Genomic DNA, 26,705 nt, shown 5'->3' on the forward strand with positions numbered 1-26,705 from the left:
GCAAACAAGCGAAGCCCCATCTGTAAGATGCAGGCAAAATGCAAAACCATACCCCCTCCTGTCTGTGGAAAAACCTTTCTCCACGGAACCAGTCCCTGGTGCCCCAAAGGTTGGGGACCACCGGAATAGATGGATAAGAGCAAATATTTTTTTTAAAAAAATCCAGATAAACGGGTCTATCTTATAGTTATGAATGAAAGCTAGTAAAATTCAGCACCAACCATAACTAAACTGAGACTGAATTCCACAACACAACTATGTACCAAGAATGCCTCCTCTTATGTTTCTGCATTATGTGGCACCCTCTATAGGATCCTGGGTGACCAGCAAATTCAAATGCTCCATCACATACTTTGATTCTAAAAGATATACATTTTGTATGTCATTCCAAGAACCTTGTACAAACTGGCATCCAGTGCAATATCTTCAAATAGGCATGATACATTTTGTCCTCCTCAGCAACCTAGCCTCAATGTTTTGTACTTCCTGCTGATTCTGGACAAACTCCAGGGTAGACCCAGCTACAATATATTGCAATGACCGGTTGTTTAGACTAGTAAAAAATGAGAGAAGGGGAAAAAACACAGAAGATCTTTAGCTAAACAGAAAACAGATACTGTATTTACATCAGCTATCTAGGCAAAAAGGTATAGCTTATTTACATCAAAGAAACTTTGCTTCCTTCTGCATTTATAGTCACTTTGGATAGTGAGATGGACAACATATAAATTTAATAAACAAATATTATCATGTTTCAAGCAGTAAAATAGAATAAGCAACTTGTGGCCCACAAACTCCTTACATATGACTTCAAAAACTACTGTAATGGTGCCACCAAATCTCAGTGGCATAATACCTTAGAAATCAAAGTTATTGCCCACCATCTTGTTGAAAGCAACATATACAAATAGCGTAAGTCTAAAGGTAAGCTTGTCAAGAGTTATTTTTAAAAAAAATCCTCTTGCAAAAACAATAAAAAATCCTAAGAATTAGAAAACCTCCATCTGCCATGTTGCATTATCACTCTGATCATTGACAGCTTGACATCTTTAAAAAGCTTAGTGCATTTACTAGCTAGTCTGCAGCTACCTCTCCATAATAGTGACTACTGGAGATCTTCCATAGTCAACCTAAGAAAACATCACCCACACTGGTGTTTTAGAGTAATCGGTCATCATCAAAATCAGGGGTCAACAGCATGACATGCACCTTTTTTTGGCATCTTTTACATACCCTTCATTCTTGACAGAGGGTAGCTGCATCTTTAGAGTTTCTTTGTCTTCTGCCTTCAGGAGCTCAAAGCCCTGGATCTGAGAGGCATTAAAGGTGGGAAGAAACCCCAGATCTGTTCTGCGGCTACTGAAACAGGCAAGATGGTACCAATTGTCTATCATCCCCAGCTGTGGCTTTTGAGCAAGCACCATTTTCTTTGAGATTCTGATCTGACCCTGCACAGACAGGAAGAGAAATTAGAAACAAACTCACAAACAAACAAAACTAGGCAAATGCCTACTAAGGTTTCAAGCCAGGACTTTAATATTTTTATTTATTTTATTAATAATAATTCAGAATAATGCATTTTGGGTTTTCTTCACTGTTTCTGGAAGTTAAGATCAGTGTTTCCAAAAAACACATTAATAGGAGCTTTGTTTCTGAAATAAAAATGGAATGAGCTCCTACTGTTGAATATAAAACAGATTCTTTCAGTCCCAAATGTTTTCCATTTTTCTCTTTCACGCACACACTAAATTCTCTCTATCCTTTATTTCTTTAAATAGAATAGAATGTCAATAAACAAATGGATAGATATTATGTGTTACTATATAGACCAAAAATTAGAAGGAAAAAAATTACTCTTCCACCTTCATTTCAGGAATAATACAGAACTGTTAAAATTTCAAGATTTCATGTTACATTTCTTCAATGTCAAAGCTTTTATTTTATGACTATACAACCCATTAAATCTAGACCATGTGAAATTTCAATTTCTATCTTGCCTCTTCAATTATTATATAATCATAAATGAATTCCATTAATGTTTTATTCAAGGGAGACTATGAAAATGGAGTATTTAGACCATATTCATTGGGATTTAAAGACAAAAAATAATCTGGGCACTCAAAAATAATCAGAATTTCTGATTTGGAGGGATGCTTTAGGACAGAGTTCCCCAACTTTTCCGGCTTGGACTGATACGTGGGTGTGTGTATGTGTGTTCAGCATGAGCTGTGGGCAAGTGCGCATATAGCTCCATTTACGTGAGCAGTGGAGCATGCTTGCAGGCATGCGCTCTCCTGCTGTTCGCATAAGGGGGGATATGCATCCAGGCATTCACCCACTGCTTCAGACGTCTTGGTTTTGAACACCTCATAGCCCAGTAGTGGGCTGTGGCCCAGGGGTTGGGAAGTTCTGCTTTAGAAAACATTTCTGCCATTAAAAACAATGTATCTGTATCTTTGTGTGAATGTCTACGTCTTTACACAGAGAGCTACCCATGTTTACCTTTTCTATCTTTTGTTCACAACCTTTGCAAGTACTTCTATTGGACTTTGCATATTCTGCTGCAAAATCATTTAAGATTTTTTCACATTTGCCACCTCCTTCTTGGCCGCCACCTTTGCCTAAAAAAAAAAAGGGAAAGGAATAATTTTTAGGTTCTGATTTAGTGAATCCTGTGGGACAACAAAAATAAGATACATAAATCGGTTAGATTTGCTCAGGAATAAATAAATGCTTTCTGAGACCATACTAAGAAAGAGAAATGCTTGGTTGCAATTAATGTTTTGTAGAACAGGGATCACCAACCTTTTGGACCTCAGGGACCACCAAACTCATAATTTTAAATCCCAGAGACCACTAACCGGTTCTGTGGGTGTGGCCTAATTTGTACTTGTACTTGGTGGTCATGTGACTGGCTGGGCATGGCTTGTATGTAAATATTATAAATATTTATATAAATATTGAATTTTTTATTAAAAAAGAGCAACTTTTACCCACAATCAGGCAAAGCAGGCAGGCAGATTGAGTTGCTCACAGAATCATTTAGTGATCTATCTATGTGCCATCGGCTAGCTCAGTCTGTCACATAAAATTTGTTTGCTGTGAGTCTGCACTGAATAATAGTCCTAAGGGAGGTTCGGCTGTGCTTAAAAGTAGAGCCGAAGATCTAAAGACTAGCTAGAAAGCAAGAAATCCAACCATTTCCTCTTCCTAGCTAAGAGCTGATGGTTGGAAAAAGGAATTTAGCAGGCAAGTTGCTGAGTAAAGAGCGAGTGGGCGGTGAGGGTTCCCGTGGTCCATGTGGGCGGCACAGCCTTGTGTTTCTGTGCAGCCTGAATTAATTGCTTTGTGGGGGGTGCTCTGGGGGTGACATTTCTCTGCGGCCCACCAAAATTTTCTCGCGGCCCACCAGTTGGCGACCGCTGTTCTAGAACATGCAAGAATGATACCAGAGGACAAAAGCAGTAGTAATTCACTGAAACTTACTTCCAAATAATTTCTTAAGCATTTATATTTTGGAGACCTTCTAACATTTCTCCATTAATGAAATCTGCTCTCAGCATAAAAATAACAGCCATTTCTCTTTCTATTACCAGTAAGTAGCTCACCTGCTGCAGCTCCTCCACCTTCTATGTGTTTTTTAATTTTTTCCTGGTCTTCCCAACGCAGTTCTGAGAAGCCCTCCAGATCAGCATGGGACAGCAGCTGAGCTTGTTTCCAGAAGCAAGAATAGTGGTGCCAATGAGGTACTTTGCCATCAAACATAGGGGACTGAAAAGAAAGAATGGCAGGGGGGAGAACCTCAGGCATGTAAACCAATACAACTGAATTGGGTAAGAAATAATGCCATACAGTATAATCAGAATCCAGACAAAAATGTTGGATTGGAGCACCAACGGATGAGCTTCATGTTTGGGGTGGTTGATTGAATAATTACAGATCCAATCCTTCTTATCATATCCCATCTTTTTAGCTAGGTTGATTTTACACTATAGTATTTATATTATGATAAAATATACAGTTTTATTTGTTAATATTGTAAGCCACCCGGGGTGACTGTGTGGCAAGATGGGCGGATAATACATTTTATAAATAAACAACTTGTGTCCATCTATGAGTACTGTTTCCTTTTCTATAACTGCCCATGTCCAGTTATTATCAATCAGGGTGGATTTGATTTAAATCAACTCAATTTAAATCACTTGTAAAAAGGCTTTATTTAAATCAACTCAATTTAAATCATATTTTTTAAAGAGCAACTGCCATCTCTGTCCTACAGCTCCTCCTCCTCCTCTAACCAGCTGTTGACTCACCAGACAGTCCCATTCACCTTAATGGTTATGCGGCAGTGACAAAACAAGGTGAGGGATGCGACGGGCAGCAAGCACTAGCTACCATGATGGATCTGAAATGACAGGGCTTTTTAAATGTAAGAACTCATTCTTGCTGGTAGTTAGAATCTTTAATATTATTTGCAAACAAAATGAAGGTTTCCTATTTAACTTATAGAGCTTGAATTCACTGAATGAGTTTACCAAAAATGTTGCAGAATATACAGCCTCACACTATATAACTAATCTCTATTTCATGCTGAATAAACTAAATTATTAATGCATCTTAAATAGAAAATTATCTTTAGTTTTCTACTCCAAAAGTATTTTATTAAAATAAATTTGATAAAAATAAAAAAATCCGATTTAAATTTTAAAAATCTGATTTTTTTTTAATTTTAAAAAATCACCGATTTTTATCTACTCTGTTATCAATAGATTTGCTGTTCAGATTTCCATAACATCCAGAAGTAACTATAGTTCCTCTATTCCTTTTGCTTCCTTCTGCGCAGGCTTTAATAAGAATTTGGAGATGCAACACTGCCTATATTGAACTGTAGAAAGTTAGCACCCACTCCTCTCCTAGAAGAATGAAATATTCTAGGAAATATTAAAAAGGCAGAATATTATATTTCCCTGGATGAGAAAAGGAGAAATATGTTTTAAAGACAAAGCAGCTTCCTGCAGCTTCCTGTTCCCCCTTCAGGTCTAGGGTGATGGGATTAAGGATGGCCCTCAGGAAATTATAGGATTACCCACCTCACCACATAGTCTGGGAAGATTGCATTAGTCAGCACTCAGGTGAAGCCATGTGGTCCAGACAAAGTTTACAAAGTTAACTAAGACTCCAACCCCTGGGAGTCTGACAGCCAATGAGATACATTTCTTACACAGGAATAGGAAACATTAATGTGGGTTAAAAACCTCATTTTTCCCAATCAGTCTCTTCCCAACGATGGCACTGCCAAAGAAATATAATTTAAGTTGGAGTGGTCTTACAGAATCCAAACTAGTTTCTTATGACCTCTCAATGGAGTACCTCCCCACTTTGGATTACAATTAGGGCAGTCATATGCTCCTTCAGAAGATAAAGCATGTGCAGTATCAAGTGGAGGTCAAAGGAACCTTGACAACAATAGAACCTGGATCCCAAGGTTCCCGGAACCAAAACAAATATATGGCATTTCTCAGTTTCCCTAGGTTGAAGAAAGGCACAGTGTAACATCGTGCCATTCACGTTCTTTCTGGTAAATAGTGAAAAAAAACTTGGCTCATGCATTTGAAAAGAAATCAAAACCATCACTCACATACTGCTGTACCAAATTTTTTTATAGGGATTTATGGAACTCATGCTATCTTGCAACAACATCCCAGACAGACAGATATTTGGTATATAAACCTTTTACTTTCCAATTCCAATGCCAGCATCCCCAATACTGTGCCCAAATTTTCTGTACCATCAAATAGTGTAACCCTGATTACCAAATATTTGTTTTTATATACTTTTACATCTTATTGTAAAAGTACAGATAAAGTACGGTAAAAGTATGGATCACTGATTGCAATAAAGAGGTTTTTCCAGATTAAAAGTACAAGGCATTTAGTGAAAGAAGCCTCTGAATCATAATTATTAGTACATCAAAGTCTAATCTAATTTGGCAGTCACAGTTTTCTCTTTCAAAAACATTTTATAAACAACAAAAATGGCTAAAGCAAGACATTTCATAACAATGAAAAGGTAGAATAGTAGCTAAAATAGGATAAATTTGTCTATTAAGTATTGTTGCTAACAGATTTACATCACTGAAGACTTAACTAAACAAAAATATATTAAATAGTACTGTAACAAATAGTACAAGTTACTAGGCAAGTGTACAAGTACCATCCAGCAAAATGGTTCCATGATCACCAATTTCCCCCATTTTACAGAACATCCATTGCTACCAAGTTTGTTTGTTTATTTCTTTCATAATACAGTCTTCAATATGGAGTGAATGAGTATTCTATTTTGGAGCAGGGTTTTTTTGTTGTACTTGAGAAGGTAAGGTCTACAGAATAATTCAGCATGAACAACTATATCCAGCAGTAGTTTTCTGTAGCAAAGTTCATCTACACGCCAAGGATAAGAAACTCAAATCATCTTCCTGTTCCCCTGCTAATATATCTAAAGCTGCTTGCTCTCTGCCTGACCTACTTTTCTAGGTAAGAAGTTATGAACAAATGCTTTTTCATGCTCCTCAGAGAATGGAATAAAGTATACATTGCACAACAATAGGTTTTAAGACATTACACTATATATATACTATCATTATTATTCCAATTATTTCATTTCATCCTATTGCAATCAAGCTGCCTTTGTTTGGGGAGTTAAAAATGGTCAGGATTACCAATTACATTATTTTATTATTATGTCAAATGGAGTCAAATTCACAGGCTTATTGCAAAAATAGCAAATTATCAAAGAGATGGAAGAATGCAGTATTGCTTGGCTGAACAAACTCCTCCTAACTCAATAGATATACACTGTTTTTGGCAACAGATCAGACTAGAGTAAAAACTGTATGCTGGAAGACTTTATGACCCACTGCAGAATACAGCATTCAAATTCAGATTCCAAAATAAAGATTGAAAAATATGATTGCAGTGCATGTCTATTTTTAACAAAGCAAGCAACAGCTGTCCTACATTCTAGATTTTAAAATCCTCTCCAACTCAAAGATAACGATTCCATATGTCAACTCTGTCCAATATATGATTGTCCCAACTCTATTAATTCCAACTAGACTGGGCATCAGGATCAAGAAATTTGTTAATCCCAGGGAAAAGCCTCATTCAAAGTTGTATGAACATTTACTCGGAACTGTGCACTTCGGAACAAGCCTTTAAGAGGGTAGCATTATAAATCATATTGTAAAAAACGGGGTATTGGACTTGGTTGTGAGTTTTCACATGAAGCATAGTCATCGATGGGGGGAAAAAAGGTGAAATCCACCACCCACTGCAGGACGAGCAGCTAAACCCCACGGCGCTAATGGGACAACGTGGGAATGGACGAACTACTGTCAGTTCAAATTTCTCCACCCAGACGTAAAAAACCCAAAGAATTTCCTCCTAAGCGAAAAGATAAAGAGGCATGCAGCTTAAGGAGGCCCGATGGCAGAAAATGACCCTGGCAAAAAATGATTTCAAACTAGAATCTCTGGAAGGTCCTCACAAGAAGGGAAGCTATGAAAGGGAAAGGGCGGTTCCTCCTGCGCAGCATCCTTCAGCAGCCTTGACCCATCGGTGGCACATATAACAAAACGGAATCGAACCGATTCCGGGGATCAGGCGCATAGGGCAGCGGCGAACAGATGCACGAGGGGCGGCCACAAAGACGATTGATGATCGCCTGCTTCTGCCTTGCTTGGTTTAGGCTCTGAAGCCTGCTAAAGAGGGAAGATAGGGTCCTCCTACCTGCACCATGATGGCCAGGCGGAGCGAGTCCTTGGCGATGTTTTCCTTGCATTTCTTGCAGGAAGCCCGGCCGCTCTTGGCGTATTCGGCCCGGTAAAGCTTCTCTGCGGGTTCCGCCATAGCCACCCTTAGACCCGCGACGCCCCCAGGGAAAGCTTCCCGCTGAGCCTCGAGAAAGAAAGCGGCAATTTCTGCTCGGCGGCGGTGGCGCCAAGATCGTGCCGAGCGCAGAGCTCGTGATCCCGCCCCGTCCGAGCGCCTCAGCTTCAGCGATTGATTAGCCTCGCCTCGCTGTGGAGCTCTTCGAAGGCCGCCCGGGACGATGGATCCTTCCGAAGAGGACGAGACTTCAGCGAGGAGGGTGGGCGGGAAACCCTGGTGCCTGATAGGGAAACCACGCGGTCGGGGATCACGTGCTCAGGGGGCTTTCCTTTCTGCTTCCCGTTACGCCTCCCACTCGGGGCCCGGTAATTTGTTTCTCAGAGCCTCCGGGACTTTCCCTGCTACCGCGGCCGAGGGATCACAGCCGCGCCGACTTCTTGGGAATTCCCGGTGTGTCTGAATGAGTTTGGATACCTCTGTCAAGGTCTCGCAGGATCAGAGCTGTTGGTCTCTCCATAAGCATGTGCGTTGTTTGATTTTGGGAGGCCGGAAGGGAGCAACTCGGAAAGGACTTGCCATTAAAATCTTTTTGGATTTTTTTTTCTAAATTCACAGTATAGCCCATAGTTCTGGGATCTTCTGGTGATCTCCGATTTAAATACTAATTATACTACAGGTAGTCCTCGACTTACTACAGTTGACTTAGTGACGTTTGTGCAATGGCACTGAAACAAGTGACTTATGACCATTTTTCACACTTACATGACTGTTGCAGCATCCCCGTGGGCCCTTGATTTACATTCAGATGCTTGACAACTAACTCGTATGACAGTTGCAGTGTCTTGGCGTCATGGGATCACCTTTTGCAACCTTTTGACAATCAGTTAATGGGGAATCCAGATTCACTTAACAACCGTGTTACTAATTTAACAACTTTAGTGATTCACTTAACAAATACAGCAAGAAAACTTGTAAAACAGGGCAAAATCATTTAACGAACTTCTCACTTGCCAACATAAATTTTGGACTCCATTGTGGTGGTAAGTGGAGGACTACTTGTATTTAGGTAGGTCCTACCTAGCTTTTCCAAAATAAGTCAAATGTAAATCCTACTAGGCTCAGGCTATAATGATCAGCATACCAAATCCTGTTAAAAACAAGGCTGCTGTTAAACAAATACATGCACAGCATAATAAGGCAAACACAAATTACAAGCTAAGCACATAGTGTACATTTCAATTACATGCAAAATGCCATTTAAAAATCTCTGCACTTCCTTCCCCACTCTTCATTAAAAATTCTTAACACAAAAACAGGCTTTTGGGGGCAGGACAGAATGGGATAGCCTTGTTTCCAAATGAAAATAGTTACTGGGTTGAAAATAGTTCTTGTGTGCCTCCATGAGGATGAGGAAGAGAAGAATTCTCATCTTTTGGATTGATAAAAGTGTCACATTTTTCTTTGCAGGGCAATTCTTTTACATATTAATCAGCCCTTAGCTGACCTCATGAAACAAAGATTTTGATGATACTTTGTACTTCTGGAATGCCAGGGCATTAAAGAAAGAGGCATATGTTTTAAAAGTACCTCTCATTTATAGTTGTGTCTGAGAACAGCTAATAAGAGCTAGGAAGAAAAAAAGTCTGATAAACAGGACAACTGTGAAGAGGTCAGGCATACTGTTATGATCCACCTGTTGATTTTGGCTGGCTAAATGGGTTATTTTGTATTTTGAGAAAATTTATATCTTGAGAAAATGCAAAGCTTGTCCATTCTTACCCAAACAAAAAAAATTCATTCATATAAGCATATTTATTATTCATGAAATACTTTATTCATGAAAGGAAATAAAAAGATAAAAAATACTTTATTCATGAAGTAAAATAAAATACAAGTAAACCATGGTTGTGCAACTGCCCTGCTAGGGGACCAAAAGTCCATTGTAATAAAACCATATCTTTACTTTTTCTAAATGTAGAGAAAGTTTGGACTTCCAGAGCAGAAAATTCCTTAATGAGAGTTTGCTTACCAAGAAGGGATTTTGAATTTGTAACCTACCTCTCCATCACAAAAGGATTCCAAATATGTTTAACAGTGGTGACAAAAGATGTAAACACAAAACAGTAACACAAAGTAAATGATTAAAAATTTTTTAGGATTGTTATAGTTTCTTTAAAAGCAAATGTCCTCTTCAAAATAAAGTAAGGCTCAATCACCACTACAGAAAAAGGAGTATGTTTCAGTGAGGGAAAAACACAAGAAGGCCTTGTCCAAATAGCTGACAAAGTTGTTTCTGCAAATGGCATTTTCCGAAAATCTTGTTAATGGAACAATGGCAATAATTGTTCCAGACTCCCTATAAAGTGTGGGGGACACATCAAAATATAGTTCAGTACAATAAAATCTTGATTTAACAGATCTCTCTTTAACTGGATGGATGGAATGGACTTTATTTCTGCCTAGGCATCTCCCCTCAATTTTATATTGCTTACAAAGTAGTGATTTTATATTAGTTACAGTGATTTGTGTTTGTGTACTGATAGAATTACTCTGTTGATGTAAATTGCTACAAGTGACCTAGTTTTTGATTTAACAGACATTTGGAGATCCCAGACTTCCATTCCCCAAATGTCCACTTAATTAAGTTTTCATTGCATTTGAAATGAACAAACTATGTGCATTCAAGGAAATAAAATTAATCCATCAAGTTATTTTGACATTTTAGATTTCCGTGAATAGTTTATCCATCACAGAAAAAGCTCTCTATCTACACTATTGAATCCAGAAATGGAGAACATCTCAAATGGGTGTCATGCTCCGGGGAAGCTTCAGCCCGAAGTCTGATTCTTGTATCTCGTCCTTGGTTTTGTTTTTCAATAATTCACTGTAACACTTTCTAAGTGTGATAACAGCATAGCCTAAAAATATTCAGTATGAACAAAAAGCTTATCTGGAGGTTATAAGCCCCTTAAGAAGATGCCACCTCCTTCCCCTCCTTCTTTAGCAACACAGACTAGTGGTAACAATCGCACAATTGAAAGAAAAGCAATTTCAGCAATTGAAAGAATGGAATTAGTTCCTGGCACAGGAAGTCCTCAGCTTATGACCACAGTTGGGACCAGAACATTGGTCGCTAAGCGATGCAGTTGTTAAGTGAATCGTGCCCAATTTTATGACCTTTTTGTTGCAGTTGTAAAGGGAATGTGACATTCCTCATTGACTTAGCTTGTTAGAAAGCCCCACCAACAAATTACAAATGGTGATAACATGATCTTGGGATGCTGCCATGGTTGTAAATGCAAGGACCAGTCTTAAGTCACTTTTTTCAGTGCTGGTGTAACTTTGAACAGTCATTAGACAAATTGGTCGCAAATCAAGGTAGGACAAAATTTGCTTGATGAAAAACTGAAATTGACAAGTATGATGTCTATAAGAAAATAGGTAGCATCTAAATAAAAACAATCCAGTATATTAACTTCTCTCACATCACTTAATGATAGCCCATTGGCATTTTAATATTTTAATATTTCTTTACTTGAATATCCTTTTAAGGAGATGTTTAGCTCCTAAAAAATGAATTTCATAGTTTGACCATTATTTATTTAATTTATATCCTACCTTGTGGCTGAAAAATGGCATTTGAGGCAGGCATTGGTAACAAAAAAATCAACAGTAACATCATTAACATTAATAGAACTGACAGAAACAAGCAGGATTTATCCAATTTGGCAATATACCATCTTTTAAAGCCTGCAATATTTTAAACAAGTGGAATTCTTAAGAGTTGTCCTCATTTTATAAAGATACAAAAGCCTCTCTATTGGTTGATTTGTGAATTTTGTTGGCATATGGCAGTTTCTTTAGATTGGTTGTTCATCATTTTCATATACTTTATTTGGGTTTGGCTTAGAATGTGGGAGGAGGGAACCCAAATTGCAACTTATTCTACAACCATGGCTAACCAAATCATTGCTTGTATCAATATAACCTTAGTTGTTCGGTTTAAACATGTTGATATAGTTCTTGAACTACATGTGTATCCTGTTTCCAAACTCATCCATGATTAGTTATTTAGATACTCAGGAGAATAAAAAAATATTATATTAAGGGATAAGAAGATGTATAGTTCTTTATTTTAAAAAACTGGGAATCAAGGGGTCTGTCTTATCTATATGTAAACACAATTTTTGTGCTAGATTTGGCTGGAGAATTCTTCAATTCAGATTATATTTGTAGCCACGAGATGTCAGTATACACAAAGCTAAAATACTGCATATGTTCAGAAACAAAATGCTCTTAAATTCTAGGAATCAAAAACAAATTTTGTGGTTTTCCCATGGGGGTGAGGGAACAGCAGTGATGTTATTTGTAAGCATAGCTTTGCTTTTACAGCTTTAACTTATATCTGTTTGGCCTATTACTAACTACTGAGCTGTCTGAAAGTGGAGGTAAACAGGATTATTCCTTTGTCTCCTTGCAGGTCCTGCCTATGAGAAAATACATCCAAACAGACCTGGCAGTGTGAGGCAAGAAGAGCAGAGAAGATAAACCCTTTTAAATACACAGAAGGGTTACTTGTGTGCTGTTGGATTTTGATATTGGGGGAAAACATTCTGGGAGTATGGCAAATAGCAGAGTAGATCAAGATATCATTTTATTTCTTTATTTTATTTGGTTTGTCAATTGCTTACAAGATAATAGGTATAAGTAAAAACATAGTTATGAATACATGGATACATATAAGAAAAATAAAAGAAACAATAGGACAGGGATGGTAGGCACGTTGGTGCACTTATGCACCAGACCTCTTAGGAAAGGGGTGAGGTCAATAGTAGACAGTCTAAGGTTAAAGTTTTTGGGGTTTGGGGAAGAAACCACAGAGTCAGGTAGAGTATTCCAGACATTGACCACTCTGTTGCTGAAGTCGTATTTCCTGCAATCAAGTTTGGTGCGATTAACCTTGAGTTTATATCTATTATTTGCTCTTGTATTGTTATGGTTGAAGCAGAAGTATTCATTGACAGGTAGGACATTGCAATGTATGATTTTATATACTATACTTAGATCAGACTGAAGGCGGCATAGTTGTAGGTTTTCTAGGTCTAGAATTTCAAGTCTGGTGGCATAAGGTATTCTGCAACAAGTAGAGGAGTGGAGTACTCTTCCTGTGAAATATTTCTGGACTTTCTCAACTGTGTTAATATCAGATACGCAATGTGGGTTCCAGATTGATGAGCTGTATTTGAGTATTGGTCTAGCAAATGTTTTGTATGCTCTAGTTATTAGTGTAATATTACCAGAGAAAAAGCTATGTAGGATTAGGTTAACAACTCTTAATGCCTTTTTGGCTATGTAGTTACAGTGGGCTCTAGCACTTAGATCATTAGAAATGAGTACTCCCAAGATCCTAGACAGAGTTTGGATCATCAACAAGGTCTTGACTATTCAGCCTGTATTTTATTTTCTGATTTTTTTTGCCAATATGTATGTCAGACATTTATTTGTTGAGATTTGAAGTTGCCATTCTGATACATAGTCGAGGTCTTTTTGAAGGGTAGCAGTATTGTCTGTGGTGTTGAATAGCTTTACATCGTCAGTGAAGAGAACGCAGTTGCTCTTAATATGATCACAGAGGTCATTTATGTAGAGTATGAAAAGAGTTGGTCCTAGGACACTGCCTTGGGGGACACCACTATTGACAGGTACGGAATTTGATAGGACACTCCCAATTTTGACCATTTGTTGTCTGTTTGACAGGAATGCTTCTATCCAGTTATGCAGGTGTCCAGAGATACCATAAGATTTTAGTTTTAGGAGTAGTTTGACATGTACCACTGAATCAAAGGCTTTACAGAAGTCTATGTAGATTGCATCTATTGCTTTGCCCTGATCGAGTTGTGTAGTCCATGTTTTTGCAGTGTAAGAGTTACAGATTACAGGATAGTTTTTTTCTGAAATCAAATTGCTTATTAGAGAGTAGGTTATTTGTCTCTAAGTGGAGGATAATAGATTGGTTAATAATTAATTCCATGACTTTACAGGTGACGCAGCATAAAGAGATTGGTCTGTAATTTTCAACTAGGTTGGGGTCTCCCTTTTTGAAGATGGGGATGACCGTGGCTTGTGACCATAGTTTTGGCAAGGAGATGGTCCTGAAAGATTTTTCAAAGATTATGCTATCCACTGCTATGGCCATGTCCAATAGATAGAGATCGTTTTAGATTGCGTAGTGCTTTTTCAACATTGTCTTCTGTAAAATCAATATGTATTAGATCACTGTAGTTGTCCGTGGTTCAACTAATAAATACTGGGCATGATCCATTGCTGTTTACAAATACTGAGCCAAATAATGTGGTAAAGAGGTTGGCTTTAATGGTGTCATCATTGCAACCTTTACCATTAGGTCCTTTCAGGGGTGGGATGGACGTTGAGTCTTTTAGTTTGTTGTTTACAAAATTGTAGAAAGCGCAGGTGGAATTGGTGCATAGAAGGTTTTCCTCTTGTTTAATGTGATAATTGGTGCATTCAGTTTTTATCTGGTGGCCTAAATTTTTGTATTGGCTTTTGAAGTTGGCAACATGACCAGATTTGTTTTTCCACCAAACAACAAACCAAAAGACTCTCTTTTTGGATTGAAGCTTCCTTATTGTTATGGGTAGTCTGTTTTTTTTCTGGTTTTTGGAGTTGTTATTGGTACATATAGTTTGATGACTCTTTTGACTTCAAGTAAAAATATGTTGTAATGGTCTTCAACAGTATAATCATAATTTTTATCATAATAATTCAACAGTATAACCATAACTTTTGGACATTATCAGCTGTGGGTATAAGACATGGGGCCATCCCATCCTTGTATCTAACCAACCAAACAAGCCTCAGCAACCTATTTATTCTGCCATGTACCTACAACACTGCCTTTTTCTACTTCCCAGCCCATGAGTGATACAGGCTTAAGTCATCCTTAACTGTTTTAAAGTAGCATTTCCCCCATAAGCCAACTGTAACATTTGGCAGTGTCTAAATGAAAGTATTGTTATGCTCTTTGCTGACTACAGGTAGGCCTCGATTTACCATTTTAGTGACTATTTGATGTCATAACAACACTGGAAAAAATAACTTATGACCGGTCCTTGTATTTATTACTGTTGTAGCATCCTCATGATCACATGATCAAGACTGAGTACTTGGCAACTGGCATGTTTTAGGATGATTGCAGCATTGCAGGACCATGTTTGTGACCTTCCCAGGCAACTTATGACATGAAAAGTCAATGGGGGAGGCCGGATTTGCTTAACAGCCATGGCAACAATGGTTGTAGCCACCATCTTGCTTAGCAATGGAAATTCTGGTTCCAATTGTGGTTGTAAATCAAAGACTACCTATATTGTGTTGGCAGAGCAATGAGATGGCTCTGAAGACAGCCTAGTACTTTACTGACAATTTCAGCTTATGTAAATTGTTAGGGATAGCAGAATCTGCACCGCAGTCAGGCAGGCAGGCAAAAATATATGTGAGATAAACGTTTTTGTAGCTTACACTCAGTAAAACAGATACACTGTGCTAGTTAAATACATTTTTCCAGTAATAGTTTTAGCATAGTCAAAACAATCCATATATCATTCACTAATTCAGTCCGTCCAGGGATTATTCAGTTGCAAAGTCCAGTGTCGAAAAAGAGGTCAGTAAAACTTACAAATATCAGTCCAGTAATATATCCCCTCGCAGTAGAGATATGAAGAAGTCAAACCACCTTTCTTCCTTCAGCAGCAGGGAACACGCAGTTAGCACACCATCAAACCATCAATCGTCAGCAATACAGCAGGTTCTCTTGCTCCCTCTTATGGCGGTTTCACACCACACCCAAAATTACATGCTTTGCAGTTTAAAGTGATACACACTTAAACTTACTATCATAGTTTATATATATTATTTTACCCAAACTACGTTAGGTAACCTTGTTATTCCTAACATAAACAATCCCCATTTCTTGGTGGATTGCATACTTTCCTTCACTGATTAAAGTGGGTCTAGTGTTCCTTCAGAAGTGTGTTAAATCCAATGTCCAAATAAGCCCGTCAAACAGCTGAATGTCAAGCTGGAAGAACTGCTCAGTATTAGAGTCTCTCCCTTTTTACTGGACTGCCCTCTCATTGCTGCTAATTGGTATGTCAATGCGTAATTTAGGGTTTACAGGATAAATATAAAGAACAAAAAGATCAAGAGAGCTAGCAGCAGAGTAACAAACTTTGAAGAAAGTATATTAAAAATTGTCCCCAAATACATTCATCCTTAATATGCCAGGTAAACTCAAAAAGCAGGATAGTCTCTGGAATTCTTTTTTAAAAATAATGTTATTAAAAAAATTAATTACAACAGTGAAAAATAATAGAAATTAAGGAAAAAAAGAAAAAAATGCAAGAAAACAAGGAAAAAAAGGGAAAAAAAGGAAAGCAACTTCTATCTGCATCACAAATATAAGCCATTTCACTATCTTTTTACCTCCTCTTAATTAACTGATAAAAAGCTCTTAATCCCATATTTCATCTCTTGATGAAATATGAAATCCGATAATAATGTCTTCTCCAATCCAGGTGTCAGCAAAAAGACCAAACAGAGCTCTAATGTTATTTCACTGATATAAAACTCAGCATTCCACATGTCAACTTTTAGTGGTTTATTTAGAAGAGATAAAGTGGTTCCAGAATCCTAGCATGAACAAAAGACAAGAATTTAACATGACAAAGAGAGATTCTTTATTCATGTCGGAAGCACCTACAAATTATAGATTTACAACATTCAACACTGAGCCAATAAAAGATATAAAATGCGATAACAAATATAGCACGTTTAAAAAGTATATAAAATAAATAGGATTAAAACTAAATGACATTCGCCCAGTTTCTGGCCACGTCTATAGCATTTTTTTCTTGACAGCAAGAGGTCTTCCTCCATACATTTTAAAGAACATTGTATCCGCAATAGCATATGTGAGATGGCTTATTCTTTTCCGCATTCGCTCACATACAGTATCTTCTATAGGCAAGTCCCATTTTCTTAGATTGTCCTTTGATTTTCCTACCCTGGCATGCAGTCTATTTGGCTATTTCCATACAGGCCAAGGTTGTTCTTGACCAGGCTACAGACAGCTGTGTGGTTGTGCCCAATTGCCTGATAGCTCTTTAATCATCTTCCATAGTTCCAAGGTGAACTGTGGTAACCAGTTATTAGGGTAGGAGGATGGAGGTTTTGAGGAAGCTGTCCCTCAATCTCAGTCTCAACCTTAGAGGCAGTATAATAGGTGCATTTCTATACACATTGCTTTAACCCATTCTTTCCGAACAACATTTTGGAGGGGTGGGAATACAAGCTGGATAATTCACCTTTTGTATTGCTGTCTCTTTTAGACACACTGTGACCTGTCTTATTGTTTCATTTAGGACCATGCCCACCTGGTTTGAATGTTCTGATCTGTACCAAACAGAGCTGGCATGTACTCCTGCTATAGAGGGAGGGCTAATGTGGAACTTCTTAATGAGTGCCCGTTGTTCTCCTCAGAATGTTGTTCCTAGCAAATATTTGAGAGATAAGGGGAGATCATTCAAAAAGATGCTATAGCTGATGATACTGATGGCTACCGAGAGTTGCTGCATAGCTCTTCCAGTTGCCAACATAGGTCATTCACAAAGGCAATTCTTATTCCCTCTGAAAGATGTTTGAAAGATGTTCAAACAATCAATATGTTCTAGCTATGCCTAGAGTTGTGAAACTGTAATTTTTCGGATCATCTTAGCCATAAATGAAAATTTAAGAGTGGGAAGTATTTTCCCAATTCTTTTAGTCAAGGGAACTATAGTTTACTAATGATATTACCACTGTCCTATTTAAATTAGTAGGGACACATTCTTCCTACGTGGAAGAGTTAGTTTACCATAAACATGAATTTTAGTCCCTCTGGCCAATGTAGTTGATCAGGATAGTCAAATAGGATTGGAGGCAGCCTTCATATTTCCAGACATTCTTCCTACACCCACCAGATCCACAAGTTGAAAAGGTTCAAAATAAAAGCATATGCAGTTGGCACACTTGAATCTTTGTGTAATAACATGCCCCACTAGGGTAGGTCTGAGCAGGGATGGGTTTCTACCGGTTCTGTCCACCTCTATAGAACTGGTAGCTCTGAAGAGCAGCAGACATAGAACCGGTTCTATGTCTGCTGCTGTTTTTGCCCAGCCGCCCACCCGGGCTCTTACCTGACCTTTATTTCCTGCTTTTTCAGCTTCAGCTGCCGCACCAGGCACAGCTGCAGTTAAAAAAGCAGGAAAAAAAAGTCCTTTTCAAAGGCTGCTTCTCTGCACGCAGCATGCTGATGATGATTTACAGGCACGCTTGCAGCATGCAGGGAAGCACATCGTAAATCACTGAACCGATAGTTAACCCTGTGGTATCCCACCCCTGGCTCTGAGTGATTTTAAACAAAGTTACAAACCATTCACAGCCAATTTGCCTAAAGAAAGACCCAGCCCTTTGGTGGGGTATGTCTTGATCATAGAAATCTTGCATACTTCACCTGAGGAAAAAAACACCTGAAAATTTTCCAAAGGTCCTTTCTTCTCTCACATCTACCTGCAGTATTCTAGCTCTTCTATAAACAAAAAAAGGAGCTGGAACAGACATGTATATTGGGGCAAAATTGTGTAAGTGGAGTAACTGATGATTATATATGCCCAGAGGATTCAAATCTTCTTTGCTCCTCCCTCCTCAGCATCTTGATGGGCAGCACATCATAAAAAAAGTCTAATCTGTGCAAATGTAATGGAGGCAGTTAATTAAATAAGTTAATTCTTCAAAGAAATGTAAGTGCTATAATAGCTTTATTTAGTAGCTTATGTCTCCTAGAAGACTTTCCAATATGCTTTAGCTCCTCAAAGTATTCAGCAATGGATATGTCAAAATAGGTTCATACCGTTTTTATTATTGCTCTCAGGAGATTTGCTTGAATCCTTTATTCTGTCTCCTGTACTTTGCAGAGAACCTCACTATCCCTCCACAAGGGCCTTGTTATATAGATGAATAAATTAGGCATAAGGATCTGGGCTTCCTGTTTCCTAATTATAGTTATACAGCTGTTTCTTCTTTAGATGTTCACACTTGATGCAAATAAGGCTTTTGTGTTTTAGCTTCCCCTTCCATTTACATATGTACAGTGAAAAAGAAGTAGCAAATAAGGATGCAAAAGGAGCTGGCCACCAATTTATGTGAGATTGCTTGCCCCTTGGATAGAAATGTACATGTACAAAAAAATATTTAGATGCCTTTCTACCACTCATTTGATTTCCATCTCCCAAGGCACTCTTTTTAAATTCCATCCATGAAAGGCCCTCATCTCCCACTTTCCCTAACCTCCCTTTCTACGCCTATTGAGATCTCTCCTTTCATTCCCTCCATCTCTAAAGTCTTCCTCCTCAGTCCAAACTCTATTTACAACAAGTTGCAAGCAAAAGTTGTGACTGGCGTGAAGTATATCTTTTGATCATTTATGTGATGGTATCATGATATGAAATCTCTTGTACCACCCCTCCAATGTTCCTATTGGGAAAGCTCACTTCTGAAAGGGCATTTTATTTCTTTTCTAAGGCACTGGAAAATGCCAGTGAGGTGAGTGTTGTTGGGAGGGCTAACCAGAGAAATGCTGCAGTCCATGTTGCATTCCCTTTGTCTCTGCAGACGATCTGTGTCCTTCTATATAGTCTCCCACTGTGTGACTGATTTCCATAATACATGACAAATACAATAAATTATTGTTGGCAAGAGTTCAGAATTTGTGACAGCCATCACCTGGATCTGTCAGCTCTCAGTGACAACCTTTTAGATATAAGAGTCAATGTGTTTTTCTTCATTTTGTTGAGAAGCCATCAGCAGGACTGGATATGATACACACTTAGTTGATACTAGTAGGACAATTTGGATTTTAATTTAATATTAATGCACCTGAAAGAAAGACCCGGCCATTTTTTGTGGGGTGTATATGGTCATAGAAATCTTGCATATCTTTGCTGAAGTTTGCTTCATCTGAGAAAAAGTACCGTATTTATCGGCGTATAACACGCACAGGCGTATAACACGCATTCCCTTTAATATGCGGCGGCGCAGCGCACGATGCTGCGCCGCCGCTAGGCACTATTGGGAACGGACATCGGCGTATAACACGCATACATCATTTGCCCCCTATTTTCAGGGGGAAAAAGTGCGTGTTATACGCCGATAAATACGGTATGTACAGTTTCCAAGGGCCCTGTCTTCTTTCACATCTACCTGCAGTATTCTAGTTCTTCTACACACACAAAAAAGAGAGAGCTGGAATGGACATGTATATTGGGACAGAATTTTGTAAGTGCAGTAACTGATGGTTGGTTATATACGACCAGGTAACCCAAATCTTAAAAAGACTTTATTCTCCTGAAATGTTGCAAAGTGTTTGTGATGACCCATAAACACAGTCATAAAAAACAGGTGAAGCCCCTTTTATTCCTTCACTTTGCTTCCAAGCTCCAAATATCTTTGACTGGAGACAAAAAAACTCCCACACAAGCAGTTACAAGAAGGAGGAAATACCGTTTAAATTATAAAGAGTAAAAAACAACACAAACCAGGCAAGATAAGGGCTTGAAGACATCCACAGATATCAGAACATGCACTGGGAAGAACACCAAACTCAAAGAGTAACAATAAACTAGATATTTCCACACTTTGTTTCCAGCACTCACCTGTATGTGTTGGGTATATGGATACTCCAACTGGTTTGGGTTGAATAAATATATGAACCTAGGATTAAGTGCTATGTAGCTTTAAGCACAAGAAACTGCAATGTCATTGTGGGTGCGGTTACAGGCAGCCATATAGGTAGGAGGGGAAACGTAATAGCCCCGGCTTCTGGATGCAACTGTCTGAGTCCGGCTTCTGGATGCAACTGTATGAGTCCGGCTTCTGCATGCACCTGGTTACTGTTCCTGGTCTGCTGCCTACTGTGTTGGTCTATCTGCTTACCTTGAGGCTACTGTGCCAGATACCATTTCACCTGAACACAAGGACTGTTTGCCTAGTGAGCTGAGGATTCAGCATTGTCTTGGTGAGAAAGGTATCATAGAGAGAAGATTACAAGCAGATAAGGACATTGTATTTACTGTAAATGGACTTGATAACTGGATTGATAAACTGGATACTGACATATGGACTGAATGACTATTCTTAATCTCTGTATGAATTAAATACCTATTTAAACCACAAACAGTGTATTTGTCTCAAGTGTGTGTATACTCCTGGGCCCAGCCTCTCTCTCATTTGGCTGCCTGGCTTGACTGCTGCTGTGCACTCAGCTCAGGGGTTTATCCCCAAACACTAACAGTATGCATGTCCGTCCTCTTATCCAGTTGTCACAGCTGCAGCCCATAAGAGGATCAAGGCCCTCTCCTCCCCAATAGACCATGTATCTCCCCTATCCTTTCCTCCCTGCGTGCCCTAGGATGGAAAGGGGATGGGCCTGGGTCTTCCTCTGACTGCCCAGATGGCCTCTGCCCTTCCTCAGCCTCCTCCACAACCTCTGGAGCCACACTTCCACTCCCTGTTGGCTGTTCCTCCTCTCCCTCAGAGTCAGTCTCCACCAGGGGCATGACAGTGTTTGTGTTTATGCAGTTTATTTATTTATTCAATTTATATAGCCACCCATCTCACATTTATGATTCTGGGCAGCTTATAATTGAAACATAAATGATTGTCCCCACCTCCCACCCCAAAAAGCAAAAAAATATAACAATACAAAAAGTTAAAACAATTAAAAACAATCAGAAACTATACAATGCAATCACTGAGAGAGCACAACATTTCAAGAACAGAGCTGCCATTTTGTAGGCTCCATGCCACTATCTGATGCCCAGGCCAGATGGCAAATCCAGGTTTTCAGGTCCTTCTTAGATGCCATCAACATCGGGGTGAGCCTGTCCTTGGGGAGTGGGAGTGGAATTAATATCCTGCCTTCAGCAATTCCCAAGGGCAGATATCAGAATATGCCTTTCCATTTACTGTATGTACTGGTCCTGCCATCCAAATACCTATAATACCATGAAAGCGTGCCCCCCCCCAACATAAACATAGATAACTTTTCAATAAACTATGTACCTGGAGAAAAGGACTACAAAATCACATGGCAGCTCATAGAATTTCCTTTGTTAATTTGACAAGTATGGGCCTGCTGCATGGAAAAGCAAATGATATAGCAAGATAGATATGGATTGTCTTTATTATTGTATGCTACATCGCATTTTATATTGGTTTTGAGTCATTTTATGTAGGTTATACATCTTTGTTTTCATTTTTCATTATCTAAAGCAATATAATGAAAGTTTGACAATGGTCTGAGATTATGAAATCATTTATTAATTCATTGATTTAATTTTCTTGGCAACAATACCTAGATTCACTATGGTGACTAGGCAGCTATATAAATTAAATAAGGTATCCCTTACCATTTTAAGCTATATAGTTTTTGGTTAATCTTCCATACTTAACTTTTGGGATTGCCACAACCATTTGGATTACCATCTAGCTCAGGGCTCTCACAACTCCAGGCCCATGGGTGGGATGCATCATGCGCTGGCCACATTCACACCTGGTTTAGTGAAGGGGAAAAAAGTCCCAATACATCATCATGTGACACCCCCCTGATGACATGAGTGTGACACCCCTGATCTAGCTGATCAAAATTTGCATATGCTAATTGCATAATATTGTGCTGATCCTCCTTTGAGAATGGTTTGCCAGTATAACAGGGGTAGTATAGCAAGTTTCATTAGTTTCTTTAAAATCTATGATTTATAGAGTTAAAAGAACATTCCATTCAACTGACTCTAAGTGATGTGCAGGACCAGCTGCCAAAGACAATGCAACAATAAGTACACTAATATGCAATACAAACTAATACAACATGGATTTACAATTAGCCACAGTAGTGATTCTTTTGAAAGCAAACTGGCAGGTAGAGGTTGAAAGACCCCTGATGTTTCTTTTGAGATAGCTGTCCACTGGGCAAACCCCATTGTATTTATAAGTGACAGATCTACACTGGAGCCTCTTTTAGCTGAGATACCAGGTTAAGGCCAACTGATGCCCTAAATAATGGCCCAACAATGAGGTCCAATGCTTAATAATTAATCCAGACTGTGACTGTGGCATCATTTACCAAATCATGACTGATGTTCAACAGGCATGTGGTGAACAGCTTAGTCCAATATCCATGTGAAGACAAGGTATATATGCCTTCTAAATTTGGAGTAGTAGAAAAGCCCTATGTTCTTTTAGTGACCGATAGCACTACAATTTTTTAATTTATTTTTAATTTACTTATTTTGGTTTGTCAATTGCTTACAAGATAATAGGTATAAATAAAAACATAGTTACGAATACATGGATACATATAAGAAAAAATAAATAAATAAAAGAAACAATAGGACAGGGACGGTAGACACGTCCCCTCCAGACCTCTTAGGAAAGGGGTGAGGTCAATGGTAGACAATTTTTATATAGTAATTTTATTTAATTTTATTTAATTAATATTAATTTTTATATAATAGAGAACAAATTGCAGGGTCATTTGATTGTTTATGGTTTTTAGTCCAATTTTCTGTCTGAATGTGCACAGATTTGAATTATCCCATTGGCCGTAGGTTTTTTTTTTAATCAGCGGTATCTTGTCCACTGATCTCTAGGAGAAAGAAAGAGTCAAGGACACCCTCTCCATCCAAGTTCATCTTGCCCTTGCTCATTGTATAGTCAGTTTCAATGACCAGTCCCATGAGATGTTCAAATCTAAACATTTTAAAAATAATTCTTTAGTTTCACAATGCCCATAGAAACCTCAGTGGCCTGATTTTCCCAAGCTTATGTAAGTGCACCTTCCCACAGCAGCTAAAACTGATAATGCTACAGCGTTGAAACACACTGTACCCGCCACTCCACAGAAGCCACTGTTGCCCCAAAGAGCTGCCATAAAAGCTGTCAGGGAGAAAACAGATTGTTGTGAGTAAAAGCATCAGGAAGATGGGCTGGAGCAGGAGTTATGTGTTTTGGGAATAAGGCAGCCATCACTGTGATAGGAAATGATTTTGCCCTTGAAAGAAGGGCTTCTGATGAAATGAAAATCACATTTGATAGATACATGGTAGAGTAAGCTTTCAAACTCTGAGGCTCTAACCAGATTGACAAGGGATGTTTTATGTTGTTTAAAATGTTAGGAGATACATAAATTCCTCTATACATGTATCAGATGAGGGATCGTGAAGTGGGATTGCATCTACTAGCCATCCCCTTGGTGTCAATTGTCCCATAGTCTTATCTGTCACACATTTGGTATAGTAAGATAGAGCTTTGCAAAAATGTGTTTCCATTGGCTATCCAAGACATATGATCAGCAGACTTGCAAATGCATCAGATGATTCAGATCTGTGTGATAAGTGTTAGGTCCCTTTGTGCATAGTAGCGTATAAACATAGTTTTCCCAGAGAAAGAGGATGGGTAGGAAATCTAGATTGAAGTGGCATCTCTCACCCATGGATAAGTTCTGTCCAAAACATGATTGTATGAAAACTGTGTCTGTGAAATAGATATTGCCCTCGTGGAATATAAATTATTACTTAATTTCTAGTAATAATTCAGAACTATTATCCAACCAGAAGGTAGAAGCAATTCTCACTAAATACAGAAGAATTGTATTATGTAAGGCACAGTTCCTTTATTCTTAGATTACTGCCTAAAGACTATGAAAACACTTGGTTTCAACAAAAGGAAATGTCTCTGCTTTAGTTGATAGAATTTCTTATGGCAAGAGGCATTATTGTCTATCAGATCAGTCTATCAAATTTTGCTTATTCTTATCCTTGTTCTTCTGTTTTTTTCTTCTTCTTCAAAAAAAAGTAGTTAATGTCAGGCTTAGAATTTTCCATAGAGCTGCTACGAGTGTCCAGGTTGGGAGGTGCTCCAGTCTCGGCTCTCACAGGCTGAGCTTGAAATTGAGGAACGCCTCTCACCATCACGTGATCCTCTGGGCGCTCCCCAGTTTTTAGCTCAGCCTCGTGGTAGTCAGGCTGTTTGTTCCTTAGCTCTTGGCTGATCAGTATTTTCTCAGTTATACTTATTGAAATTGGACCCTTTGCTTCAGCAGCGCGGTGGGTTTAAGGTTTGAACTCCTAAGGGAGCCTTTCTTGTTCCAAGGGGGGAGTTTTTATTTCTTCTTTCCAGGGGTAGAAGCTAGCGCTTCGAGTGCTGCACCCCCCCCACCCCCCCACACCCCCTCCTCCGCATGCCGTTCTTCGCTCCGTGCAAAGCCGCTTCATTTTTGCCTGCCTTGTTCTTCGATCGCTGTTTCCCCCCCACGAACGCCCCTTAGCTCAGGGAAAATTACTTCCCTGCCTCTCTCTTTGCTCTGGGAGAGTTCCGCCGCTGGTTGTAGCCTCAAATAGTTTGCGGCCGCCATTTTGGGGCGCCGCATGGCGTCCGCCATCTTGGGTGCGCCCAGGTGTCGGCGCCATTTTGAGTGTGGCCGCATGGCCGTCCGCCATTGTTAGAGGCCACTCATTGCAGGCTGCGTGCAATTCTGAATCACTAGGCAGATCCCTGTACTGCCTACATTCAACTCGTACCTTCAGGCCTTTATTCAAAGGGTTTTTCTAGAACACCAAGGGTCCGTTGGCTCCGCAGCCCCCCCCCAGCAGGCGAGGTAGCAGCATTGTCATCCCCCCCCCGGTCCGCCCGGAGAGGGTAGCTGCATGGGCGTTCACTTTCTGGCTGATTGGTTTCCTGGGCTAGGTCCCGAGCTTTAATAGCAGTTTACAAAAAAAAATTTTTTGATCAAAGGGGTGTGTGAAACAGGCGCTGGGATCCCCGGCCTTCCATAGGCCGCATCCAGACGTGCCAACCGTCTCATATTAATCAAAATCCTTTTTTCTCTTCTCCAGATGGCAGATGACAAAACGTCTCGTGGCACTTCCTTGAAGGCCAAGTCAAAATCCCACCACCTGCGCAAACAAACACAGGAAGCTTCCAAAGCCTCCCAGAGGGATGCCCTCAGGCGTCACAGGGCACTTGAGAAGGAAATTGACAGGCGGTCCAGAGAGTTATGCTCCATGCCCCTGGCTCCTTCCGCCCCCACTCCCTCAACCTCCACCCACCCTCCTCTCCCCTCCTCCCCTGCTCCTTCCTCATCCTCACAGCCTAGACAGGCCCCTGAGGCCACTTTTACTCCCACTGCTGCAGGCCTGTGCCCGGAGGAGCCTCTCCCACCCCCCACGGTGGAGATTCCGGAGAACCTGAAACAATGGATGGAGCTGGCCATCCGGCAAGGGATAGCGCAAGAGCTCCAGCACATGGCCGGTCCGGCCCCACGGTCCGCGGCCCCTGAAGTTCAGGCACCCTCCGTTCGATCATTCTGCGGATCAGAGGTCTCGCACGGTCAGGTAGCATCCCACGGGGATTTGCCTTTGCCTTTGGGGATGGAGGAGATAGAGACTCAGGAGCTCAGGGGCCCTACCCACTTTGGGGAAGAGGAGGACCTTGACTTGGGGTCCATCACTGGCAGTGAGCCCTTCTCGGGAGCAGACCCACTGGAGGGGGACATGGCGGAGGACGAGGGCCTCACTCTGGACCAGCCCGCATTTGTGGGGCTTTTCAAGCCGCACCTGTTTAGGTCCATTCTATTTAAGGCCAAAAATACTTCTGGCCTGACCCCACCCACTCCATCCCAGCCAGCAGCATCGGGGGAACCCCTCAATT

General features: G+C 39.7%; 1 protein-coding gene and 1 long non-coding RNA gene across 2 annotated transcripts in view; one reads left to right on the top strand and one right to left on the bottom strand.

The window, feature by feature from the left end:
• PARP1 (poly(ADP-ribose) polymerase 1) overlaps window positions 1-8,211 on the bottom strand; it is a 36,697-nt gene extending 28,486 nt beyond the window's left edge. The window contains exons 1-4 of the mRNA XM_026695664.2: window positions 7,788-8,211; window positions 3,609-3,771; window positions 2,503-2,621; window positions 1,234-1,448 (exon numbers count right to left, since the gene is read on the bottom strand). Coding sequence (XP_026551449.1) covers window positions 1,234-1,448; window positions 2,503-2,621; window positions 3,609-3,771; window positions 7,788-7,907 — 617 coding nt within the window. The 5' untranslated portion in view covers window positions 7,908-8,211. The remainder of the gene's footprint in view (window positions 1-1,233; window positions 1,449-2,502; window positions 2,622-3,608; window positions 3,772-7,787) is intronic.
• Window positions 8,212-8,304: 93 nt separating this feature from the next.
• On the top strand, window positions 8,305-12,490 carry LOC148127619 (uncharacterized). The gene is made up of 3 exons (XR_015743796.1): window positions 8,305-8,412; window positions 8,505-8,565; window positions 12,370-12,490. It is a non-coding gene; the product is annotated as an uncharacterized LOC148127619 (long non-coding RNA).
• The last annotated feature ends 14,215 nt before the right edge of the window (window positions 12,491-26,705 follow it).

The sequence above is a fragment of the Pseudonaja textilis genome, chromosome 1 (assembly GCF_049901715.1).
Source record: "Pseudonaja textilis isolate UNSWEBS1 chromosome 1, rPseTex1.2, whole genome shotgun sequence".
Taxonomy (NCBI): Eukaryota; Metazoa; Chordata; class Lepidosauria; order Squamata; family Elapidae; genus Pseudonaja; species Pseudonaja textilis.